The 25821-nt window shown below is 40.3% G+C and overlaps 1 protein-coding gene across 2 annotated transcripts in view; it reads left to right on the forward strand.

The window, feature by feature from the left end:
- Nucleotides 1-25821, forward strand: part of LOC149917176 (uncharacterized) — a 226912-nt gene that overhangs the window by 33511 nt on the left and 167580 nt on the right. Inside the window, exons 2-4 of one of the 2 annotated variants that reach the window (XM_090143500.1) lie at nt 3298-3430; nt 3571-3690; nt 4190-4568. The exons of the other annotated variant lie outside the window; for it this stretch is intronic. Coding sequence (XP_089999626.1) covers nt 3298-3430; nt 3571-3690; nt 4190-4238 — 302 coding nt within the window. The 3' untranslated portion in view covers nt 4239-4568. Of the gene's footprint in view, nt 1-3297; nt 3431-3570; nt 3691-4189; nt 4569-25821 lie in introns of those variants that run through there. 2 annotated transcript variants of the gene reach the window in all.

Raw genomic sequence — 25821 nt, forward strand, 5'->3', positions numbered from 1 at the left:
GTAAGTGCCTTCAGCTATGCTTTGGACTGAGCTGAAGCAACAGAGTCTTCATACAAAGCTTTTAGTCAGTAAATGGACACAGATCTTGAATGCCACGGTGGAAATGTGTAATGACACACAAAAAAAAACCTCCTAACTATGTGAACTAAAAAGTGTCTTAGGAACTAGAAATCCTTGCTTGTCCCTGATGGCAATTAGTGTACTGCAGCTTTAAGCATCCAGCTTAATGAGTGAAGTTGCTTATAATTAGTCTCGCTAATTTTTATGAATTTTGGGGGTAGCTTTCCAAATGTTCTCAGCCTTCTGCTGTTCCTAGTGCTCTGAGCACGTCTGCAAAATCTTGCTATTTGTTTAGATATCAAAGTGGTAACTGAAATATTCTTAAATGTCAGTGCAGTTTTTGTTTAACGCTTGCAAATTAGGCCTTTGTTTTATTGTTCACTTTATCATTCTAAAGCTGAGACTGAAGGAGGAAAGCAGACGTAGATAATTGAAAAGTGCAAATTAAGTTACTCTGAATTAAGCTCCTTTTGAATTCCATGGGTTAGGGTGAACCCTGACTAGAATGGTGTAGGTACATAAGAGAACTGGCTAAAAATCTAGATCTGCTCTTATGTTTTCTCAGCTCAAAGCTCACTTCTGTTATCTCAAATAACACCTGGAGAATTCCAAACACAAAGGGTGAAGTTCCCATGGGGTTCAGATGTCTTGGTTTTCCTGCATCATCTAGGATGGAGTGCGTGGTTTTATTATTTTCTAAGAGGCACTGTTAGTATTTTCTAATGAACTTGTTGCTCCTGACTGGGATGGCTAATTTCTGATACCCTTGTATGATCTTAGCGTGCAAAAGCCTGCTATGGCAGTGAGACCTTGTCAATATAATCAATCAAAGCTGAGAAGGCACTTCAGGTTGACGTAAGGCAGATACCTGATTTTGACCATCAGCATTGTTTTCTGCACTGCATGAATTCCATTGACTTGCTCTCCTTGACAGTGGCAGGCACGTATGTGTATGAGCAGATGCAAAAATGTCAGGCCCATCCTCCTGGAGCTGGGTTCCAGCCTGCGTGTCTCAACTCTGAGCATCTTTGATAAACTCATGTCCTCTTGGCAGCAATGAGAATTAGCTTTCTTAGGGTGAGGAGCACGAGGACCCTGTCCAGGATACGAACCAACTTCAGCACCTTGGAAGAAATCACTACTTTTTACTTAACTCTTTTTGGCCTGAGAATGTCTTTGGAATTTAGGTAATTCAAGTTGGGGTGTTTTTATTAGGACTGCAGATTCCTCTTTATTTTAGGGTAATTGATGGGAAAGATGGAGAAATAATAATAAAAAAAATATTGACTTTCATGAATTTAAATCTTATTAAAGTGATGCTGGTCCAAAGTCACCAAAATAACTCATACTTTATATATACATATACACGTGTGTCGGTGTGTAACTTGCCTTGGGTCATTTCTTAAAAATGTAGGCTCCTGTCTCCTAAAATAAGCCATCTTTCTGCTTATGGGAAAGCCATAGCCATGCAGGTGTTTGTCCTTTCTAGCCAGTCCAAAACTTCAAAGGCTGGATCAGACTTCACATGAAATGTGGCTTAATGACTTCATCTCGCACTGGATTCTGGGAAACCTCTCTTCTCTGATGCTCTTAAATGTGATAATAAATACAAGGAGTTTTTCTTTTCTCACATTTTGCCTTTCTGAAGAGCCTCGGAGTAATACTGCATACTTATCCACCTTCCTCCCCTCTGTTTTTGCAGAGAACTAGTTTGGTTGAGATACTGATACAGTTGGGCTTGACAATGTTGAGCTGAAATTCAGTCTCATTTAATTTCCAAGAATTATCAAAAGTGCATTAAAAACATGTATACTTCTCCAGGTTATTGCTTGTTGCCCTATCACTTATATTCCTGTTGAACAATAGGTTCTTCTGTCATAATAGGTAAATGCTGATACAGGCTTATTTGCCATTCAAATCTTTATGCTTAAAGGAATTGCTGTGTAACTTCAAAAAAAACTAAAACTAAAAAAAAAATTAAAATCCCCTTCTTTCCCAGTAGATCATGGAAGAATATAAAATAGCAAAAACAAATTCAGTATGATTTGGGGAATATTTGCATGTCAGTAGGAACTCTTATCTTTGGAAACGATCTGTACAGAAGTCTTGCCGTAAGAACTTATGCGAGGTGCTCGTGACTAAGCAGGAAAAACAGGGCTTGATAGCTCTTTTTATGGCTGTTATATGTACCAGGCAATCAGGTGGAGGGGGGAACTGCAGTCCAAGGAGGGAGAGGTGAAAATTAAAAAATTAGAACACACCGACAGCAAAAAGTGACCTGAATGTATTCTTTTTCTTGTTAGAGCAACGTCTTATGTTTGTTAATTTTTTCCTGATTAATTGTGGACAACTCCACACAGACTAGCTGTGGCTTTTTCATTAGTCATCAAAATGCCTTTTTTTTAAAAAAAAAAAGTATTCATTTAAAGTTTAAAGTGATGTTTAATGTGGAGAAATGGTTTTTCATAAGAAAACTTATGAAAAAGCAGATAGTAAATCCTGTTTTTTTCTGAAAATTGGTCAAGAATTTCCACCTGTGTGTAACTTGAGAAGAAAAAAAACTGTTTGCCAATAAAGGAAGATGACCTTTTGTGCTGACTCTGGGGAAAGCGTGTGTCCCTCACCATGGGGTTTGTAAGCCCTGTACCACCCAGCAGCTTCACTCTGTGGCTCTGCCAAAACGTGTTGCTGGACACCAGTGCCTTGCCAGAGATCTGCTAATGGGTGTGGGGCCAAGGTCAGGTTGGATGGGGCCATGGGCAGCCTGGTCTGGTGTTAAATGTGGAGGTTGGTGGCACTGTCTGTAATGGGGGTGGGTAGGAATTTCATGATCCTTGAGGTCCCTTCCAACCTGGGCCATTCTGTGATCATACGTGGGCAGAAGGGCTCTCCTTCAAATGTGCAGACTGACCTTTAGTTTCTGAGGTTAGGGGTATTCCACGGTAGGGCTGAAGCTGCTTTCCCACTTCCTGAATTGTTGTTCAATCACATACAGGAACATTTAGTCCTGGTTTAGATCTTGGAGATTGTGCTGAGCTGAAATGCCCACAGAAGTCTAACTGGAGAACAAGGCAAAGCAATAGCACTGCGGTGAGACCAGTTCACACTGCAGCACCTTTGTCTTTTTCTTCCTTTTGGAAGCTGGGTTTTCCACAGTAAACTCAAACATGTATTTTGCATCCCTATCTCAGGCAGGGTGCTGTTTTTAGCTGTAAATGTGCTTTTTCCTCTGTACAGACTCTGAGCTATGGGCACGTCAGCGTTGTGAATGCCCTTATCTCTGCTGCTCCCTGAATGAGGAAGGTAGAGCCCTGCAAAGACATGTTGTCTGTTTTGGGTCGTTGATGCCTGACAACAAACTGTTTCATAAGTAAGTTCAGTCTGGAAAATATTATTTATTCACTGAAATCATGTCTGAATTACCCAAAAGTCAAATTAAGGAACTGGAAAAGCATCTGCTGTGTGGAAGGATGTTTGTTTGTCCCTCGTTTTGTGTTTCTGGTTTACCAGGATGATCAGTAGAGCATCTGTCTGGGAGGAGGTCTGTTTGCAGAACTGGGATGCAAAAATCTCGAGCCGAGGGAGTATTACAAAGAAATGGCACGCCTTTCAAATGAAGGCTACAAATAGGTTTGCAACTTTCTTCTGTCTTTGGTAAATTACCCAAGTGAGGCGAAATCGCATTCCTAAAGACAGTCCCCTGGCATCCTTCAATAAACAGATTTTGCCCTGTGTATAAAATGTTGAGCTCAGTGCTTTATGAAGTAAAGGTCATCTGAACATAGATGTTGCAATAAAGGGCTGCCTGTAAGTGCTTCCACTGAGCGTGAACAGCAGCAATATTGCCTTCAAAACTCTGTGCTAATTGATTAAACTCCCGACAAACTAATTTTAATGAACCATACCAGGTTAACTTTGTTCTTCCTTTTTACAATACCAAAGGTTTGTTAATGGTATGCGTATGGTCCCAGTTATTTATTACTGAAAAATATTAAGGCATTAAATAAATGTATACATTATAGAGTCTGATACATTATGTGTATCTATCAATATATATAGCATAGGAATTTTCTGACAAAATGTACCTGCTTTCAGCTGATAGAATAACCTTTTCTTTTATTGTCCTCAGCATTCACACGTTCACCCTCAAGCTGCTCCTGGATCTGGCATTGCTCTAGGAGCTTGTAGCAGGCAGTCACTGCACATACTGCAGGCACATGCAGACCTTCTGTGCTTCTCATTTAAGGCTGTGTGTAATGTTTCTTGAGGGTGAGGAGCATCCCTGGGTTTTTACGTAGCATATGTGTATATGTATGTATAAATGTATATGTACATATATATTTAAGTAGGATTAAGCTGCCTGGTAATGAGTTATCTACCCTGCTACTGACTTCCCTCAGACATTTAATGTCCTTTCATATCTTGTAGAGTGAAAGCTGTGTGTGCTTTGAATAGTTCTGTATCAATTCCTTATTTCCATTCTGTAATGGTAAAGTTCAGAGAATTTTTATGTGTACCGGTGGATTTTAGCTATAAAACGTCCACGTAATGGTTGGAAAACTGATACTTTTGTCAGCGTCAGCCCATTTCTCAATAGCTATTCATTTGAAGTTCAGGTGAAAATGGGATAAGTGGCATGTCAAAGATTGGGGTGGCTGCTGAGCTGCGTGAAGGTGCCACTGTTTCTTAGTATGACTGAACACTTCTCTATCCACATCTAGCTAGTTTTCTCCATTAAACTTGATCTAATATGTCACTACAGCAGGGCAATCCTACCTTATGTTTGGAGCAGTGTGCCTTGCAATCTACGCATGCTGCTCCAATTTCCAAAATGGTCGTTCTAGGGTGACTAAGCAGTTGGGAGCAGGGTTTGTTTGCAGGCACAGGGATCACTTTACTGGGGTTTGACCCTCTGCTCTGGTGCACACATTAGGTGGTTCAGAAAACCATGTGTCCACCAAGCACTCCAGGTGGGCTGTAGGTCTGCACCTCAGTGTACTGCTGCAAGTGAGCTGTCACCAGTGTCTGGCTTGCATTATTCCTAAGTCTCTGCTGCTAGAATGCTTTAGGGAATCTGTTGCTTATAGCAAAAAAATAAACTTGTTCTAGGACTACATTGTCACCTGGGCTTGAATCTAGCAGCAATAAAAAGGAGGATGAGGAGTGAGGGAACTCTTCAGCACAGTGTTAGCTCTATTCTGCTGTGGATAGTTGGAAGGCTCTGAAGATGCTCGAGCAGTTTTGAAACATGATACGTGGACAAGATAATCTCCGTACTTTGCTATCAGATGTGGCCTCTTTTTCCTGCAAACAGGTTACAGCCAACTTGTTTCTTGAGAGCTGGAATTAAGAAAATGTTTTGATTTATTAGAATAGTCCCGTTTACTTAGGTGTTGCAAATTTGGGGCAAAGGCCACCAACTGTCTTTAAATTAGAGACTGTAGTAGGTGATGATTGTGCAATATGGACTTGGAGCTTAGTACGTGAGCATTAAATTTATTTTTGGTATCCTCTAAGCGTGGATCTCACTTGCCAAATAGGCTAATCTGCTAATTCAGTGTTCTCCTAGCTGCTCTCAGAACAAAACCAACTTTCAAACGTTTTCCATTTGCAATTTTAATCAAAGGACAAGCAGTGATACAAGAAATGAAGCAATGTGGGTGAAGTAGAACAAAATCATTTAGTGGGCTACTGGAGGAACAATTAAAAATGTTTCCATGTGCCAAAACAAAAAACAAAAAAGCCAAATTCCACTTTCTTGAACAGCATATCAGGAAATGAATGAAATCATAAAGCATTGGATAGAAATCAGAGTGTCTTTTTCTATTTATTAAAGAATTTAATGTATCTGAAGACCTGGCCAAAAAAAGTTCCAGTACTGAAAGCATGATATAATATTATGTGTTATTAACGCTGTTCTTCATGTTAACTGGCACAGAGAAAGGAGTGGAAATCAGTGCTGATGGTGCTAAGATCCACTGATCTGAGACAAAAGTATTTTTTGGTAGAAACACTGAGATGGGGAAGAGTTGAACCTGAACTTCATGGCCAAGTTGGAGGAGAGTAAGGCAGTGGGATTTGGGGCTGTTGTGGAATAGTAATTCATGAGTCAACTTCAGCCTCAGGTGTTTTGTTTCTTTTATTTCCCCCTCAATCAGGTTTATAGAATGCTCTGAAACTAGCTTCATTTTCCATCTATTTATTATTACTTTTTTAAAATTTCTCCTTACAGAAATATCATATGAAACCCTCTAGCTCTCCTCTCCAGGCTCAATTAGTGCTTTCAGTTTGCATTAGATTTGAGTATGCATCTGACCCTCCTGCGGGGTTCCATGGCCCCATGTAGTGTAGCCCTCCTGGCCCTCCCTCCCACCAGCAGAACTGTGCTCCCTGCAGGTCCCTTCCCAGTCCCACAAGGCATGGTCGGCATCTCCTCTTGTTTTTAATCTCCACTAATTGCAAACTGCTTCTGTAGAATGGAATATTTCCATTGTGAGGGACCTTCTGATATCATCTTATCCAGCTGTCGGACCAGGCAGTGCCCTGATGTATCAATGCTACCTTTTAATCCTACTGTGTAGGATTTGCTGTTCTGACAAACCTGCTTTGTAGGGAATGGGGCGTGAAAGAGTGGTAAAATATTAATCAGCTGTATTTCTGGTGAATATCACTGTTATGGGTTTTTATAGTTGTAAATAAACCAAACGGTTTATAACAAAACCCTGTGGTTTCTTTATGTCTAGCTATCTCTTGTGTTATTTCTTTTTCTCTTTTTCTGGTCATCTTTTTCTTACTAGAAAACCAACTTTCTATGGTGTGGTCTGGAAAAATGAGTTCAGATGTGGGCTGTTAGGAAGAAGAATGAAGTAGTTGCTGAAAATTCTTCATCCTTCTTCGATAGGGGATGAGGAGGTGTATTATGATTTATATAAAAAAAACCTTTTAGATATAGGCTTATCACCAGAGAAGGAAAAGACCTTTAAATTAGGGAGGAATTCAGCCCACTCAATTCAAGCTATGAGAAGGCTTAGCTTCTGTTTCCCTTATATGAGTGATAATGCTTACCTGCCTGGTTTTTTGCTAGTGAAAAGAAGGTCATTCTTGAATCTAGATATGTTGTTTGTTTTAGCTTTTTTTTTTTTAAATCGTTATCAGGGTGATCCTGATCCTTTATCAGGATAGCAGAAAGGTGTAGAAGCTTGGGATTATTAAGGATGGTCTCAAGGCTGCTTTAAGTTTTAGGCTGCTTTAAGTTTTTTGCTGCTAATTCAAACTGGATGGGGAAAAGTTTTATCAAACTTTTTTCTCCTTGCTCCATTTTTTCTCTGTGCCCAACTCAGGGAGACCAGTGTATGTAAGTGTGTATCAATACTTGAAACAGCTAGATGAATGTTAAAAGCTCCTGGGCAGTTTCTTATCTGCAAAGTGTTACAAAGATGTAGAAGCCCTTATAAGCAGCCTTTAATGGTGAGTTTGGACTTACAGGCCCTGAGTTACCCTTTGACTTACCATCTCCTCCCAGGTGATCATTAGTTCTCAGGAAATGCCCTGCAAATTCCTTGCTATTATTTAAGTAAAGATATTTTGCAGTTAAAAAAGTCAGTGTTCCTCTAGCACACTTGTCCTTCCAAGGTGTGTGGCAAAACAAAACAAAATCTTCTTTATAGCACCCTGGTTACCCCTCTGTGTGCTGGACTGCAGTGGAGCTTCACAGCCTGTGCAGTTCTTCAGTTCGTTTTATTTTTTTAAAATGGAAAAGCATATATACCTAATATTGCATGCATAATAGATGGGAATGGTTCCAAAACAATCTGTTGCATAATTACCTAATTAATACAATCTGTAATAATTAAAAATCCTTTGGAGAATTTGTGAAAACATTTTACTGTGTGTGTGTCATAGATAATCCTTAGACTCAACGTCTCATCTGTTTACTTTTATATGAAATATAGAACTCTGATTCTGTCAGTATCAGCTCTATGGCTGGTGGTAGTGCCTGTTTATACACTTGGGAGGTTTTTCCACTGCTGTGTTTGCGTGAGCACCTCTGTGTAGCTTTGCACATCGTGGTATCAGGAGGGATTTCTTAGCCCTAGGTTGTCAGCAGACTGCTTGGCAAAGCAGTACCCACTTCAGCAAAAATAGGAGGCACAGATTGAACAGCCAGGAAACTCTAGTCCTCTCTGTTAATGGTCTTCTGCCTTCTAACCAGTGCCCATCCTACAACATTCAGCAGGGTAATGCAGCTGAATATAAAATCTTGTGTCCTGGAGAAGCCAAATGTCTGCAGCTGATGCTACAGGCAGACCGTTTGCCTTCATTTTTCTTCATCTGTGACACCTAAACTGAAACACTTTTGATTTGTTAAATGCAGTTGAAAAGTCTGGGTCTGCAATACAGCTGAAAAGGCTGCCTTGATACTAATGATTGAGGTATGCCAGGCTTGGTAGCATTGAATTTGCAATTGCCAATCACTGATGGTTCAAAAACCAGGCAGCAAACTCCTCTGAAAACAAGACTCGTGGCCTTAAAACGAATGCTGATTCCTTGTCAGCAGGAGAAATTTTCTTTGAATAAATGATTAAGCGTAGTGGACAGCATTAAGTGTGTGGTCAATGCAGGAGATGCTCAATGAATAATTATTAGAAAATAAAGGATTTCTGCTTTGTTTGAAGTGTGGGGTTGCATCAAATTGATTCTTAATTGTGAAATCCATTTTTCACCTCGAAAGCGCCACTTAATAGTTGTGTCAGCTTGGTTTGTTATTTAACTTTGTAATAGGACTGACACTGGAAGACATCTACAGTACCTGAAAACCTTCACCTTGCTGATGCTTTTGGTCTTCATAAGGCTGATGGAACAAATTAATTTATCAATACTGTAAACTAGATGATGTTAGGGGATGCTGGAGTGGCATTTGGCCTGACCATGGTGCCTGAAGCCTTGCCCAGACCTGGTAATGAACAGGGCCTCACCAAGACAGATGGGTGAGATAGATTTTGCACATGTAATCCTTCAGATGAAAACTAGTGACCAAATCTGGGGTTAGGAATGGGTTCAGCTTCACCTGGGCTCCTTCCCTCTGAGGTTCAAGGAGTTTAGAAAGCAAATGGGTCCGCTCTGAACTTAATTACTTCAATGGGGGAGGTTTCCTTGTTGAGTGTTTATCCTCTATTCTCTACCTTGCCATGTTAAATCTTGCTAACTTGCTGTCTTGTTTATGATTAAGCTTTGTTAAATGATTATACTCTATCAATAAGTATATTCCCTCTTCTCTCTTACGAGTAAAGTGAAGTTTACATCTATGGCAAGTATGTGATGTTTCTTTTCTGGAGAGCACCTGTAATTTGGAGCCATAATTTAATTTGGAGTCTTTCTGATGGCAATTACATTCTACAAGAAAACACTGTGTTCCAATTTCCTTGTAATGAATCACAGAATGGCCAGGGTTGGAAGGGACCTCAAGGATCCTGAAGCTCCAACCCCCCTGCCACATGCAGGGCCACCAACCTTCCCACCTAATGCTAGACCAGGCTGCTCGGGGCCCCATCCAATCTGGTCTTGAACACTTGCAGGGATGGGGCATCCACAGCCTCTCTGGGCAGCTGTTCCAGTACCTCACCACTCTCTCTGTAAAGAATTTCCCCCTGATGTCCAACCTAAATCTCCCTTCCCTCAACTTAAAACCATTTCCCCTTGTCCTGCAGAAGAAGAGTGTGAGCCTCTCTTTTGGACTTAAATTAAGTACACAGGGCCAGAATATCAGCCCTGTGCATACTATTTATTCCTCCAAAGCACAGCACTGCTGTGGCCACCTCTGCTCTATATGAGTGCTGCTAGAAACCCCCCCTCACTCAACATGTTGCAGTGACTAACTTGGCTTGCTCTAAGGTCAGGAGGATTCATGCAAGTTAAAGAGCGGTTGTGTTTTCCCCAGATAGATTGTGTACCTAAGATATCTAATTCAGGATGCAGATGTTAAATAACTTCTTTATTTTTCATAACTCAGGTTCCTAAAATACTTTCATTTTTTTAAACTCTGTTTTGCAATCACTGTGAATCATATGAGCTGCCTAAGGATATACATTTTGCGAATCAAACTAGATTATTATTAGGCTTAGCTATTTCAGTGTGAGCAAGGAAGAGGAAAAGCTATTCTGTGTACATGTTGCAGACCAGTTGCAGTTCATTTGAACGACTTTTCATATACACATTGAGGAAAGGAGTGACTACCTAGAATAGTTTCATGTGTGCAGAATGGTTTGTATCAGTGATAACTTTGAGAAAGCTAGAATGAAGCTTTTGGTCCAGGATTTCCTGTAAATAGAATTAAAAACAGAACAAACAACAACGAAGAACACAACAAAACACAAAACATACTTGGGGCTTAAATGTAAATGAATACAGACATTCAGTGATCTTGGTTGTTTGATGGGTTTGTTTCTTTTCCCTCACTGGCAGGAAATTTCTTGAGGGAAATTATGCCAGCAAATTACCATTTCCAGTTATTTAATATATATTCCTGGAGGTATTCTTTTCCAGAGAGAGCACTTCTGAGAATGACAGCAACATGCCTGGGACTGCTCCAGCTGCCTGGCAGTGAGGTGTGCTCAGTATCACTTGCTGTTCAGTGGTTGTGGTAGGGCACCTGTGTTTTGTTTGATGTGTTATACCTTTGAAGTTTGGCCTCTTTGACTTCTTACAAAGATAATGTGCCTGCCAGGCACTTCTTGGTAGCCTGCCACAGCTCAAATGCTAACCTGTAAGTTCTCCTGAAGTCACTATTCAGGTGTCACGTAACACTTTCATTAATTCTTTTGATAGCCGTAATATGTTTGTGATTAATGTTGTTCTTCCTACACCCTTGTTGTTATTTTCACATGCCTCTACAAACAGTTACACTAATTCAAAATGAACACCGGTTGTGTAAATCATTTGTGACCTGGTGGTATAAGGGAATGTAGCACATCATCCGAAAGGCTACGGTATGTTTTGTGACATCATCGTGACATGATGTAAAACATCATGTGACAGCTCTTATTGCACAGGTGTCATTACATTTTGCGTCAATACACTGAAAATACCTTTTGTCGTTTTGCTAATTGCCTTGTATTCCTGCCTGGTAACCTTCAGCTCCATCACCTTGATGAAATGGAGAGGTACAAATGCAGTGGCGCTTCTACCTTTGTGCCCGATTTTACTGGGGAACAGAAGTATGGAATGGCTGAGGTTGGCAGAATCTGCTTGAGTTCATTCAACCCAAGCAGGAGATGCTCAGAGCAGGGTGCCCAGGACTACGTCCAGGCAGCTTTTGAAAGCCTCCAAAGAAGATGCTGCTACAGTCTCTGGGCGATCTGTGCCAGTGCTCCATTACCCACGCAGCACTGAAATGCTTCCTGATGGTAGGATAGAACCTTCTGTGTTCCAGCCTTTCCATGTAGGAGAGGTGTTCCAGTTCCCTGATTGTCTCGGCAGCCCTGTTCTGTACTAGTTAAAGCTGTAATTCATGGCAGGTTGGAATCCTATGCTGTGTTTGACTGTTGTAGTACAATTACAGGCTCTCTTTTGACTTTCTTAATTCAATTGTACAAGCAATTATTGGAAGTACTCTACTCTGAAGTATGCATTGTATCCACCAAAGGAAGTGCTTCTATAATGTACAAAGAAACCCTCAGCCCCTCAAAAGCCTGGATTTCTACCTTTCTACAAAATTCAAAAACATTATCTACTGTAAGTTGTGAAAGAGGACATTCTCATGTCATTCATTACATGTCCAGACTATTACTTAGAGTGAAGCAATGGGAGTGTTACACGTGGATCAAATATTGCTTGCAATTAACCAATGCTAGCATTATGTCATTGTTGACAATTTACAACTGCAGTTCTTTTACACAGTGCTCTGTGATTATACTTAAGAAATTTGTGATAAGCTTTACCGGCCTCACTGATAATTGCATTTAAACTTTCTAGCAGCCAAGCATGAGGAATAAGAGTTAGTAGAATTTTACAAGTGTTAGGAAATTGGTCAAGGAATTATCATTGATATGCTTATGATTTGTCTTGTTCCTCGCATTCTCCTTTGTGTAAGAGGACTTCAATTCTGCATTATGATAAAAGCTAGCAGGTGTTTAGCAAGCTATGACCAATCACACTTTTCCCTTCAACTCTGACTAGAATAAAAATTGAAGACAGCTTAGGAACTCGTACTGCTCTGATGGGGGCGTTTATGGGAATCGTGGTTTTAGGATTGAGGACTTTGATTCCAGCTTGAAGCAGAAGTTTCTTATGCTTTTAGGTAAACAGTCTATTCTTTCTGCAGGCAGGCTATGAGATGGGGTGGTGGTTTACCCACATATTGCAGGAAAAATTTATTTTGTTTACTTTTAGTAGTACCAATTCAAGTTCTGCTGTTTAACAGTTAAACAGGTCCAGTGAACCTTCAGCTTGGGCAGCTCAGTGCTGGCATCCTACATTGCAGATAAACTTCCACAAGCAAAGTTTAATTTAAGACACGGCTCTCTCTGAAAATGAAAGCTTTGCTTGCAGTACTTAGGAGGTATTTTTCATGTGTTCATTCATATGTGTCTAATTTCATTCCTGTTAAATTTACTGGGAATTTAACCACAGCCATCAGTTGGAGTTGAGTTAGTTCAGTGCTGATCGCTTCAAATTGTCTGATCAGAATGTCTTTGATGCCTTTATTGAAAACATTAAGAGAATTAATACCTCCCAGAATCTCAACGTGAGAAAAACTGATGGGGATGGAAATGGTGGGAAAGCCAGGGATAGCATGTCAGAAGCTCAAGAAATCTTTAATAGAAATTGTAGCACAGAAACCTCAAGGAAATCGCATGCAAATAACTCATGGGCAGCATTTATGTAGAAAAAGCATTTTTGGAGGGGAAGTTACAACCTCTTTCACACGATCAATGTAACAAAGATAATTTTCACCCCCCCTCCTTCACAAACAAACACCTTTTGCACTCCCTCCGGGCTTGCTTTCTCTCTTTCCCAGCGATGAAATATATCTATCCCTTTCTTGTGGTCTTCTCCAGCACACTGAAGTTACCCAGCATCTCTGGGACATTCCCACCCATATCAGAGGATCCTTCCCATGTCCGCAGTACAGAGTTTCATTCTTAAAAATCAAGCCATTTAAGGTTTACATGTCCACAAACAGGGAAGCAGTTCAAAGAATAACATAAAAAATAGAAAACAGGATTTTCATCGTCAGCAGTTTTAAGCAGTGGCAGAAGTTTTGCTGAACCACTGAAAGGAACTAACTCTAACAAGAGGAAGATGAGCAGAAAAATGCATTGCAGTAATCAAATCACATTGTAATAAAAACATTTAGAAGAATCTTTGTCAGTTAAGCAAGAAAATGTCTTTTTCTGGAAACACTGCTTAGATGAGGAAATACAGAAAGTGCTGGTACTGTGCTCAGCTTTGGAATGCCTAGTGTCAAAAACGATCCCAGGTTTGCTGAAATATTCAATTATCAATAGATACGTTGTTGTAATTAAAAATGAGTATTTCTGTCAATTATTAGTTATCTATCTTTCTCTGGATTCAGTCGAGCCTTAATATAAGTTTCCTGAGCCTAAATTTCAAAACATTTGAAAACAAGATTACCATACTAGAATTAAAAAAATTAAAAATAGGTTAACTGTTCAGTAAAGAAAACGTGGTAGGAAATACTGGTGAAACTGGAATAACGCAATTTTCGGTGTGGCTGGAGGTATGCTAAAAGACAAAGTGAAATCTTGGCGCCAGATAGGACAGAAACCAAGCACAGGACATTAGACAGTCCAGTCAAACTGCACGGTTCGCAGAACTGAAGGCAGCTGCAGTCTCTAATAACATGAGTACAGTCAAAAAGACCCTGCAACAGAATTAATAAGGAGATCATTATGGGCTCTGACCAAGGCAGTCTCCATACTGACCTAATCGAAATCCAGAATGGACATTATGATAATGTGGATGATGAACTAATTAGCCTGGAGCTGGGTTGCCTCTGCTTGTTCTAGCATCTCAGTTTAGAGTGGCACATTAAGACCAAAAAGGGAGCATATGGCAGAAGGTGATGTGGTTCTTTACCATGGGAAGATAGCACAGACTTGAAGAAAACTGGTCTCTGTTGGCAGCAGCTCATTGTAGCTATACAGACTAATTTTTCCTTTTGGTCTGCATATTCCAATTGAAAGGGAATGACCAGTCCTCCAAAGAAGAAATTATTAATCTAACATAGGCTGGCTGCAGGGATGTCATTTAAAAACTGTGATCTTAGAGACTTTTCTCTTTACCTTTTCTAAATCTCTCCTTGCCTGGCATCCCTGCAGCTTTGCCCTGGGCTTCTCAGAGCTCAGGTGTCAGCCTCACAGTGGTCACCCAGTTCCCATGTCTGCATCCGTGAGTAAAGGTCCCTGGGAAAATAGGGATGGAGTGACAGTTTTCAAGCAGGCAGCTGCCAGTCTTCTCTGTTCCTTTCTTCTTGCGTATGAACATTGTGGCTGGGGCTGGAGATATGAAGCTCTCACCAAGGTGGTGGGGGTATGGGGAAAATTTTATTCCTAACTCTTCATATGATGTCAGTCATTATATCATATAATGGAATAGGTGATGGAAGTACGCTGTTGGGAGAGCTACCAAAAGGAGTTGAAGAGGTGGCCTTTGGGTCCTTCTGTCTGTTTGTGGATCCACCCACGAGGACCAAAGTGATGTGTACATCAGAGATTTAAAGAGTTCAGAGGTGGGTTGTTAGCATAAGTCCCATATGCAGGGAGATTTAAAGGACCATGAGAGCTTAAAAAAAGAAAATAAATAGACGACAATGTGATAGAAGTGGACCTTAGGGTAATATAGATGATTCTTCTTGGCTTGTTTTAGATAGCTAGAGGGAAAAATGATGCATCCTTGAACTGGTCTAGGATACAAAGCCATCAAGTAATTTTTTAGAATCTATGCTTTCTACTAAAGGGAGTATTTGTGGATATATTCTACCATAATCCAGTGATTGGGAATTTCTTGTCTTAAAGCTGAGACGAATGTGTCTGTCTTAATGGTGGTTAGTGAATGTCACAGTTATTACAACATTTGACTGTTTCTATAATTAAAGTTGATAATTTTTGTTTCTAATATTTCATCTTTCTTTAGCTCTGGTTCAGTATTCATTTGGTGAATATTTTGCTTATGTACTTAAAGATCTGCCAAGTACTTGAGATCCTACTGAATGATGTCCCACCTCACCTGCTTGCATGTTGTTGATGCATGCGATTGATATTGGGGAACAATGAATTAATCTACTGGTAGGTTCTGCAAAGCTTAGTTTTTCATTGTAGATTTCACTAGTGACTGGGAAAAGGAACAGAGGAATGGCTGCAAACAAATGCTGGAATATTTTCTTGAGAGAAGAAAAATGCAACTGGTGTAGGAACTAGAAAAGGAGATGTGTGAGGGAATTAGGATTGTTCAGGCTGGAGAGGAGGAGGCTGAGAGGATTCCTTACTCTCTATAAGTATCTGAAAGGACGTTGCAGTTAGGATGGTGTTGGCTTGTTTTCTCAGGTTAGAAGTGACAGACCATGAGGAAATCACCCCTTGTTGTCCCAGGGGAGATTTAAATTGGATATTGGGAAGAACATCATGGAAGGGGTGATTTGGCATTGGGACAGGCTACCTAGGGAAGGGGTGAAGTTGCTAACCCTCAGGGTATTTAAGGGACACGTAGATGGATGTGGTGCTGAGTGATGTAGTTTAATGGTGGACTTGTAGTGGATGTGGCTGGATTTGATGATCTTAAGAGCTTTTTGCATCCTAGATGACTCTGTGATAATTGCTCAAAATGTCATTCTTTAAATGTGATTCTCCTCTGGAATGGCAGATGTTCCTTGCTTTGCAGATTGCCCATACCAATAGCCTCTTGCATCAAGCAGTACTGCTGACTCTTGTGATTTACTGCGAACCACATGATTCTGCTTGTTTTTCCCTTGTGGTTTTGGAAGAAAGTTTGAGAATAAGTGCCCTGAGATTGAACAAAAACAAGAAGTAGGAAAATAAAGGCACATAACTTATCAGTTCAGAAGAAGTCCTTATGCTCTGCCATGCAAGCTTGTGGTTTGGGATGGGAGGTGGAGGGTTGGCACAGGCTCTATGAGCACTGTCAATACTGAGCACCCCATACAGATGAATCCGCATTGCAGCTGCCGTCAAACTGAAAATGAAGGATGCAAGAACCAGGATGGTTGTAGAGATCTGATCTTTTAAATGGGTGGTGAAGAACAAGAAGCACAAAGAAAGGTTCCAGGCTGTGCAGTACACACACATCCCAGGGCCTTGGCTTTAGTTGGGAAATAGGAAAGGTTTTAATTTAAAATTTGATTTAAGGGAGAGAGTCTTTTTCATTAGCGTTACAGTTACTCACTCAATTGGGAGCTATTGGAAGAAATTAAAGTAGATTTGGCAATCTGTATGCTTCAAGTGGGAATGGGGTCTGTCTGTTCATCCACCTTTCTGCATCATCGCGTGAATTCAGTGGTACCTAATGTTATGTTTTCCCTTTGCTGTTGCAAAATCTGTGCAACCTGCTCAAAGGAAAAAGTTACCTTTAATACAATCAGGCAATCAATCTCTCTAGTTTTTTTTTGTGCTGTTTTTATTTTTTTATGCTTTTTTTTCCCCACTCGCTCATAAGTGAAAAAAAGCCACCCTGGAAAAGATTCGTACTGTCTTTGTTTTCAAAAACATTTTGCAGGAGGGAAGAGGGGGAAGCAGGCAAAAAGAAAGCAAGCCAGGCAAACGCTGACAAAAACAAGAGGAAAAGTGCTTTGGAGAAGTGTGTTTCATGCATAGCCTTGTTGTTGATATGCAGTTACCTTCTTTCTCATAGAGCTTAGCATAAAGTTTTGAAGGTTTTTTTTTTTAATATATTTTTTCCCTTTTGTCAAAAAAAATTATGAAAGTGTCACTTTTCCTTTGCGGTTAATTCAGGAGAGATCCTCAATTCGAGCAGGGCACATTTTCATGCAAATACAGCGGCACAGTTTCCAGCCCCCTAATAGCTTCTTACAAATGATGTGCCATTACAACGAGGTTTATTTAAACAAATTTAATACATCTTTAATCAAGCTGGAGAGCATTTTCAAAGGTCACGCTCCAAATCAGGATCACTGTTCAGAGCTTATCAAAGTATTAGCTTAAGGGGGAGGGAGAATTATTTCTTGGACAAGTAATTTTAGGCAAATCTTTATTTACATTTTTATTCAGTTATTAAATTTTATTCCTTTCCCTCCTCCTCCTAGTCTCCATTTATGAACCTATAAGAAAGTCTGTAAATGGAGCCATAAGCATATCACAGCAGCTACTATTTCCAGGGGCTATTCCTTTGAATCTAGAGGGCCTATAAAAGCATGGATGAAGTCACTTTTTTAAGCACAGGCTGTGTGTGCCCATTTCCTTCAGCAAGCTTTTGCCTGAGGATCTGATATTAGGACAAATATATAGTTAGCTATATTTTAAATTAACAGAAGTTAAAAACAAATTTTGGGCATAATGTATTTAAGGATGCTGTATATTCCTGATGGGAAAGGAGGATTGTTGGTGCAAGTCCCATTAAAACTAATGGGAGCTGCACTAATGTGCTGAGGGAATCAATCCCAATTCACACCTCAGGTATCGTTCTTTAGGTGGAGATCTTTAAATAGATGGCAAATGTTTTAACTTGGACATGAGCGGGCTTTGCTTGGAGGGATGGTTGGTGTGTCAGCTCCTTACCACCTGTTCTGCTATGTGCTCTCAAGTTAGTTCTCTTAGAGCTCATGCTTGTGTTCGTAAAACTCAGTCCTTTGGCCCTTGCTTTATAGGAGTAACTAATGAGGCACCAGGATTAAAGAGAAGTGAACTCTATAAGTGCACAGACAGAAATACTCCTGAGATTTTTAATGCTCATTAGACTGAGGCACGTTCAAACTTTGCAATACAGGGAAGTAAAACTAAGCATCTGAGAAAATAATGAAAAGAGCTTGTGTGGGCTCTGTTAATTCTGCGTTTGAGGCTCACCTTGCAGTGAACGTTTGATAATAGGGTTTAAAAAGAAAAAATGTCAGCCTAATGAGAAGGCACTTCTAGAAGGCTGGTTCTGCAGGTCACTGGTGTGGTTGGCTGGTGTGAAGCATTTTGTACCCAAGTCTTCAATCCTCAGCAAGGAAATAGTTGCATCTAGCACCTGTGGCATTGTTTGCTTGACCAACCTCATCTCCTTCTAGCTTGGCCAATCTCATCTCCTTCTACGACTGGGTGACCAGACTGGTAGATGAGAGAAAGCCCTTTGTTGGATAAGGAACTGGCTGGAGGGCTGTGCCCAACGGGTGGTGGTCAATGGAGTGAAGTCCAGCTGGTGACCCATTTCAAGTGGTGTCCCCCAGGGGTCAGTGCTGGGGCCCATCCTGTTTAATGTCTTTATTGATGACTTAGATGAAGGGATTGAGTGTACCCTGAGTAAGTTTGCAGATGACACCAAGTTGGGAGGTGGTGTTGACCTGCCTGAGGGTAGGGAGGCCCTGCAGAGGGATCTAGATAAGCTGGATCACTGGGCTGAGTTGAATGGGATGAGGTTCAACAAGGCCAAGTGTTGGGTCCTGCACTTTGGCCACAACAGCCCCATGCAGTGCTACGGGCTTGGGGATGAGTGGTTGGATGACTGTGAAGAGGGAATGGACACGGGGGTGTTGGTTGATGCTCAGCTGAACATGAGCCGACAGTGTGCCCAGGTGGCCAAGAGGGCCAATGGCATCCTGGCCTGCATTACAAACAGTGCAGCCAGCAGGAGCAGGGAGGTGATCATCCACCTGTACTCAGCACTGGTGAGGCCGCACCTCGAGTGATGTGTTCAGTTTTGGGCCCCTCACTACAAGAAAGATATTGAGGCTCTGGAATGAGTCCAGAGAAGGCAACGAAACTGGTGAGGGGTCTGGAGCACAAGTCTTATGAGGAGCGGCTGAGGGAGCTGGGATTGTTTAGTCTGGAGAAGAGGAGGCTCAGGGGAGACCTCATCGCACTCTACAACTTCCTGAAGGGAGGTTGTGATGAAAAAGGGTCTGGCCTCTTCTCATAGGCAAATAGTAGGACCTGAGGAAATGGCCAGAAGTTGTAGGTTTAGGTTGGACATTAGGAGAAACTTTTTTTCCAGATGGTGGTCAGGCACTGGAATGGCTGCACAGGGAGGTGGTGGAGTCGCCGTCCCTGGCAGTGTTCAAGGGGTGCCTGGATGAGGAGCTACGAGATATGGTTTAGTAGCTTGTGGTACTAATAGGAATGGGAAGGCAGTTGGACTAGATGATCTTGCAGGTTGTTTCCAACCTTGTGATTCTATGATTCTATGGCATTCCTGTGGTTCCAGAAATACGCAAAGCAAACAAAGCCTTTTGATGTCACACAATTTTCACTGATGTATGAACATGTATATTGCTGTTCTGCTAAAAGCCTCAGCAGACATTCACATCTGGCACCCTAAGTGTCAGTATGGGTGCAACTAGTGATAAGGCATGAGGCAGTGGCCTTCAGCTGTTCCAGAGGGTGTTCAGGTTGGGTATTAGGAACAATTTATTGTCTGGAAGAGTTGTGATGCACTGAGACTGGCTGCCTAGGAAGGTGGTAGAGTCCCTGTCCCTGGAGGTGTTCAAGAACCATGGGGATGTAGCACTGAGGGACGTGGTCAATGCTATGGTGGGGGTGCGTTGGGTTGGACTTGGTGGCTTTAGAGATATTTTCCAACCTTAGTGATTGTTGCTTCTTGACAGGGTCTTTTGGTGATACACAGGAAACTGTTTGGTACCACTGGGCCTTTTGAATTGCAGTAACTCAGAAGTCACTATCAGTACGGGCTGAGAAATAACAGTCCAGAGGTTTGTGTGCAGCTAAGCATCACAAAACAAATGTTGCTTCATGTTTGGGAGCTGAAAAAAGTAGGCTTCAGTGAAAAGGGAAAGGAAATGATAGTATGTGAATTTTTTGACAAAAATGAATGAACAAATAAACCTGATGCAGAGGCAAAGTAAGACACTGACCTGGAGGAGGTCAGTGACAGAACGGCCAAATTCTTGCAGCAGACTGTTGGTTGCACACTGTAGGCAACCAGCCTCTAAAAATCAGAATCAAACAGAAGTTTGGTCAGCTGAGGGTGAGGAAATGCATTATCATATCCCAAAAACAGATGTTTGAGAAATGCAGGGTGTATGCTGCTTTTTTTTTTTTCCCTCTATTATTATTTTTTTTTTCCTGTGGACTCCAATATGATGGTTACCCCTTCTTTGCCCATGTAAATTTTAATTCTGAATTCATTCTTAAGTGACAGTGTTCGAACTATGAGCGCACACCTATGAAAAGGTAAAAACTCAGAACTAATTTACTTCCCACTTCGTCTTGGGAAATGTACAGTGGAAATGTATTTGTTAAATGACTGGAAATTCTGTTTAAAGAGAGTTAGTGGTATGAAATTTTCTGTTAAATTATATTTTTAAAAGGAAGTCAGATTAGAAAGTTAGGAGCTTTTAATATGTTGTGATATTATCCAAATGTAATGGAGCAATTGGAACAATATGAATTTCTTCTTATATTATAGAGAACAAGAGAAGCATGCCCAGCTAGGGAAAGGGCATTTTTCTAACAGCTCTCAACTCCAGGTTAAGATGAGAATTTTTTCTCCAGCTCTTTTTTTTTTCCTACTAAGTTATTTGAAATCCTTAAGAATAAAGGTAGGCTCTATTCAGCTAATGGAAACTGTAAAGTGGTTTTTGCTTTCTGTATTAACGATGTTAGAATTCTGTGATTTGGGTTTGAAGGTAGATTGTATATAGCTGAAGTGAAATGTTGGGCACACACTTGATGCCAATGAGTTGTGTTTTCCCAGTGGGTATACGTAAGTCTGGCAACATTGCTGAGATTTTCTTTCTTTTTTTTTGTGCTGCATAACAAAGTATGATGTGAATTAACTAAATGCTATTTTGATCTTGTATCTTGCTGCTGTTAAACAAGTAGCGGTTTGAGAAGGAAAACAAACCAAACAGGACTGTTGACACTGTAAACCCTAAGGGTTCCTTGAAACATACACTTAGTTGAAACAGCAAATAGGTCAGCTGCTAAGCAAACTGCATCCAGAGCCTTCCAGGGTGTTCACGACCTATCAGACAGTAGATAATTTTGGCCAGACAGCATCTCGATATATTTGAGAGCCAAGAAGGCTCTTCTTTAAGAAATAACCAAAGTAGCAGAGACGTAATCCTCCATATTTGTGTTCTGAGGATAGTCCTCTGTCATGTAGCGTGATGAGGGCTGTGTGAGTGCTGTAATACTGTCATTTTTCTCTAATATTCTGTCAAAGCAATGCTTATCATTAACTGAAAGCACCAAATATCGTAGCTGAGACAATTTTTATTGTAATGTTAAAAAAAAAAAAGAAAAAGAGAAAAGCAAGAGTGAAACATAAAGAACAGAACAGGCATTCTTTACGTTTGCGATGTTAAATTCACACAGCTGGAAATTGGGAAATTTGAAGAATGAAAATAAATTTATCAGCGCTAACCGGAGTGTGTTGCACACCATGAAAAAAAAACAAAATGGATGTTTAACCAGAAAGAAAGCAATGGTGCTGTGAATATATAAATTTTCATCAAGGTACTAAGTACGTGCATAATAAAAAATCATGCTGATTTCCTGAAAACAAGCAAAACACCTCTGAAATAACGATATTGATCTTGCACTGACATTTTTTATTATTATTATTAGTGCCTTCATGTATCTACTTGGTTTGGAAGTTCCAGTTAGTAGCCTATCCTATAATGGAAATTTCAGGATTTTCCCCTGATTTTCATATATTTTGTTGTAAAAATGGCTGCCATTGCATTTACTCTTGCAGCACACACTTGCAGAAATGAGATAGTGACTCAAGGATCTAAAACCAAGTTTCAATACACAGCATGTAATTAAAAGAAACCAAGACACCTTAATCATGGTTATAGTATTAAATAGTACTATATTAATAGAAATCTTTCACAAGGTGCAGGAGGCTGTGCTTACTCTTTAATCTTCAGCTACTGGTTGTGTTCTGAATTGCCACTTTATCTTACTGGGAAACTGCCTTCATGTTCAACATATCTCTAGGAGCACCTGTCCTTAGAAAAGGGGAGTTCCTGCTTTTTCTGCAAGGGCACAGAGCAGCGTGGGTATCTGTTCTACCATGTATTAATTGGGGTAGGATTGGTTGTGTGATATACATAGCTCTACAGAGTAGGACAGGTCTAAATAAAAGACAGATTATTTTCTTGCTGTAGTCCTACCTGTGGTCTTAAGCATCTTCCCCTGGCCCAAGCCCAGTTTTACAGCAATCCACAGTGTTTTCTGAGCAGGAGCTAAGATCCCACCCCAGACTTAACACACCAAAATCTCTTTATAGCTGCATTTGGGGAGATGGTTTAGTTTACCACGAGCTCATCCAAATAGAGCAGCCCAATACCCCTTACCATTTAAAATATCTGGGGATTTCAGATCTCTGCCCACAGCTTTGCTCGCCCCATCCCTGCACTATTATCTTCACAAAGCTGCTGCCTATTTTTCCTCTCCTTCTCAATGCATTTTGAATTACTGGGTGTTGGTTGTGCTTGTGGTTTTTTGTTTGTTTGATCTCCTGTCCGGGAAGCATAGGCAAGTTGCCATTCTGGTGATAAGTATTGCATTTTCAGGATTCTTAAGAGCCTTTTTTTTTTTTTTTCTTGCAAATCTCTCTGGCATTATTTAATCTCCCATTTGGACTTTCTAACATCATATTTAACATTTGTTTGATGCTGTGCTGCTGAGGGGACGTGTCCTCTATTTATGCAAACCCTTCTGCTGTCCTTCAGCTGGAAAGTGTTTCCTCTGTAGGTTCGTGAAGCCCCATGGGCAAACTGTGTGCTGGCATGCAGCTGAAGGGAGGTAGATGGCAAGAGGCGTGATTCCCTTTTTGCCTGTCAGCCAGAAAAACAACAACAACAAACCCACAAACAAACAGATAATCAGTTGATGTCTTTACTGCCTTCAAATCAGTAGCAACTTGCTGTCTCTGTGGTGTGAATGCTTGCTGAAGGTGCCATGCTGAGACAGAGGATGCTAATAGGCGGGAGCAGGCCCACTTTTTATCCACGTTCTGGCATCAGTGATAAAGTAAGGGAAAACATGGCCTGAACATCCTGGAAACTGGCCGATGAAGCCTTCAGGAATTACTGAACGAGGAAGAATTGCCCTTTGGTGTAACCAGCCTTCTCAACCAGATTCTTGGGCACACCTCGCACGTAGGCATGGGCATGGCTGCGATGGCGCAAAGAGGTGAAAAGCAGGCATCCCGAAACCCAGCGAGGAGCAAAGGGAAATGAGGTGATAGGGAACAAGAAGAATTAGATGGAATGAGGTTTTTTTCAAACGTGTTTTCACTGCACAGAGATTAGAGAAGACAACCCAGAAAAGAGGAGTGAACTGTCGGCGGTTGCCCTCTCTAGGAGCTGGCATCCAACGCGGTCTGAGTCATGCTTTGCTCGGGGAAATGGTCCCTGTTGTTACTGTATATGGAGAAACAGGCTCCGTTTCCCACATTTTAAATCAATCTCAGGTTTAAGTGAAGGTGCAGGCTTAAAAGTTATTACAGCTCCACTGTTTCCCCTGATAAATTACATGAATAACATTTGAGACAATGCATTGTTAAATATTTATGTCTAGTACTATGGAACCAGAAAAAGCACAAGAACCCCTAGAAGAATAAATATATTTACCTAAATAAATTACTAAGACAAATATACTCCTATGTGCTCTGTACCAATAAACAGTAGGTATTCACTAAATTGTGGAATATAAATGGCTCATTTCCTCTAAATGTACACTGAAAGATCTATAACATGTTACACGTTTCCTGTGCTTTGCATATATATTTCAATATTCATCATGAAAAGGCTTGCTTATGTGTCAATATACATTACTTTGCATACATTAAGAAAATATTTTTTTTTAATTTTACTGTTACAGATGTGCTCCACTGGCTGGGGGGGGGGGTTGAAAGTGAGGGCCTTATTTTGTGATTAACCCTTTCCTGGCTCGTCCTTTTTCTTCTTTATCAACGTGACATTTGCACAAAATGAATTGCTTGCTTAGACACAGCTAACTAAATAAAAGCAGGCCAGAGCTGATAGTATGAAAAATGGATTTTCATTACTGTTTCATTGATTCTTGTAAATAAGGGCCTGAGGCCTGCTCCAAAAAGGCTGCAAACAGTAATAATTTAATCTGAGGTGACATAGACCAAAATGTATGTGGACAAAAATCATCCTTGAATATTAAACAACAGCCTGAAGACAGAGAAAAGTGTTGCAGGCGAATTTAAATGTATGCAGATCGGTGGGTAACATATTTAAAAACAGAAATTAAAGATTCCTGTCATAAATCACATTTGCTGCCATGGATATGCCTTGTTATGCTGGCGTTTAAGAAAACCTGAAAGGTTAAGGCAGTTGGTGCATTAAATCGTACAAGGATAATTAATACTTTTCTTGTGGCTATTTATAAGAAATGGAAAATATAGTTAGATCAGCTGTGGCACTGTAGTAATTTGAGGGGGAAGAAATGAAAGTATGAGTCAATAGTTTTAACTGGACAAATGTCAAAAGCTTAATGATGCAGTATCCTAATTTGGAGGCTGTCTGAAAGTTATATATGAAGAAAATAAGATAAAATAGTTCATTCTTCTACTTGCACATATGATTTGTTTGGCTTTCAAACCTCCGACCTGTTTAATAAAAATAATAATAAAGAACATATCTTTGGTTGCAGTTGAAAAAAGAAACCAAATCTGTTTCATGGAAGCGAAGTGCAATTCAGGTCTCGAGTCCAGAATCCTAACTTTGTTGTTTTTTTTTTTATATAGATCTTCTAATTAAAAAGGCCACTCTGTTTTGCCACCAAATAGCCTGAAACTATATGTAAGAACATTGTTTCAGTTGTGGTAGCTTGACTTACTGCTATAGTACCAACTCAGGATGGCTCATAGCAAGACTAATGTAGAAAATATGTTCTTCCTTCAACCTGCTAAAGCATTACTTCTTTTTTTCTTCTTTTTTCCTTAACTTGGGGTTACATTCAAAGAAACCCTTCCGAGTACTGCAACTCCACAGAGGAAAACGTTCCTGCATCACTCATTGAGCTCAGGTTTATGATCAACCTATTATTTAAAGTTCTTATTTTCCTTTTTTTTTTTTTCCCCCCCCCTCTTTGCTTTCATGAATAAAAACAATAAACTTTCGTGGTATCAAACATTATTAAAGAGTCTCAGAGCAACAAGACAGAAGGTTTATATGCTCAAACTCTCTCGATATGAAAGAGTTGCATATTTTCAGATGTCACTGCCATTCATCTCCTCTCTCTTTCTCTCCTTCTGCTTCCCTTAAGCTAGGAATAAAGGTCCTATTTGAAAAAATCTCAGCAACATGTAATAACTTTTCACCTGTTTTCATGAAAGTTAAACATTTGGGGACCCAATTTGCCTCACTATTATTTTTTTATTTGAAATGAAAACAGGAAGTGTTTCTTTAGAGTGAGGCAGATTATCCACAAAAGATATTTTCCGTCTGAAAATGATATTGGGGGGTGGAGGGGAGAATATTTCTCATATCTCACTGAATTTCTGATCTCTTTTGAGAACATTTAAAGTATCCCTGTAAATTATTATCATTATTATTTTTATAATTTTACC

This window comes from Phasianus colchicus, chromosome 7, assembly GCF_987193195.1.
Source record: "Phasianus colchicus chromosome 7, bPhaCol1.hap1.1, whole genome shotgun sequence".
NCBI classification, from domain to species: Eukaryota; Metazoa; Chordata; class Aves; order Galliformes; family Phasianidae; genus Phasianus; species Phasianus colchicus.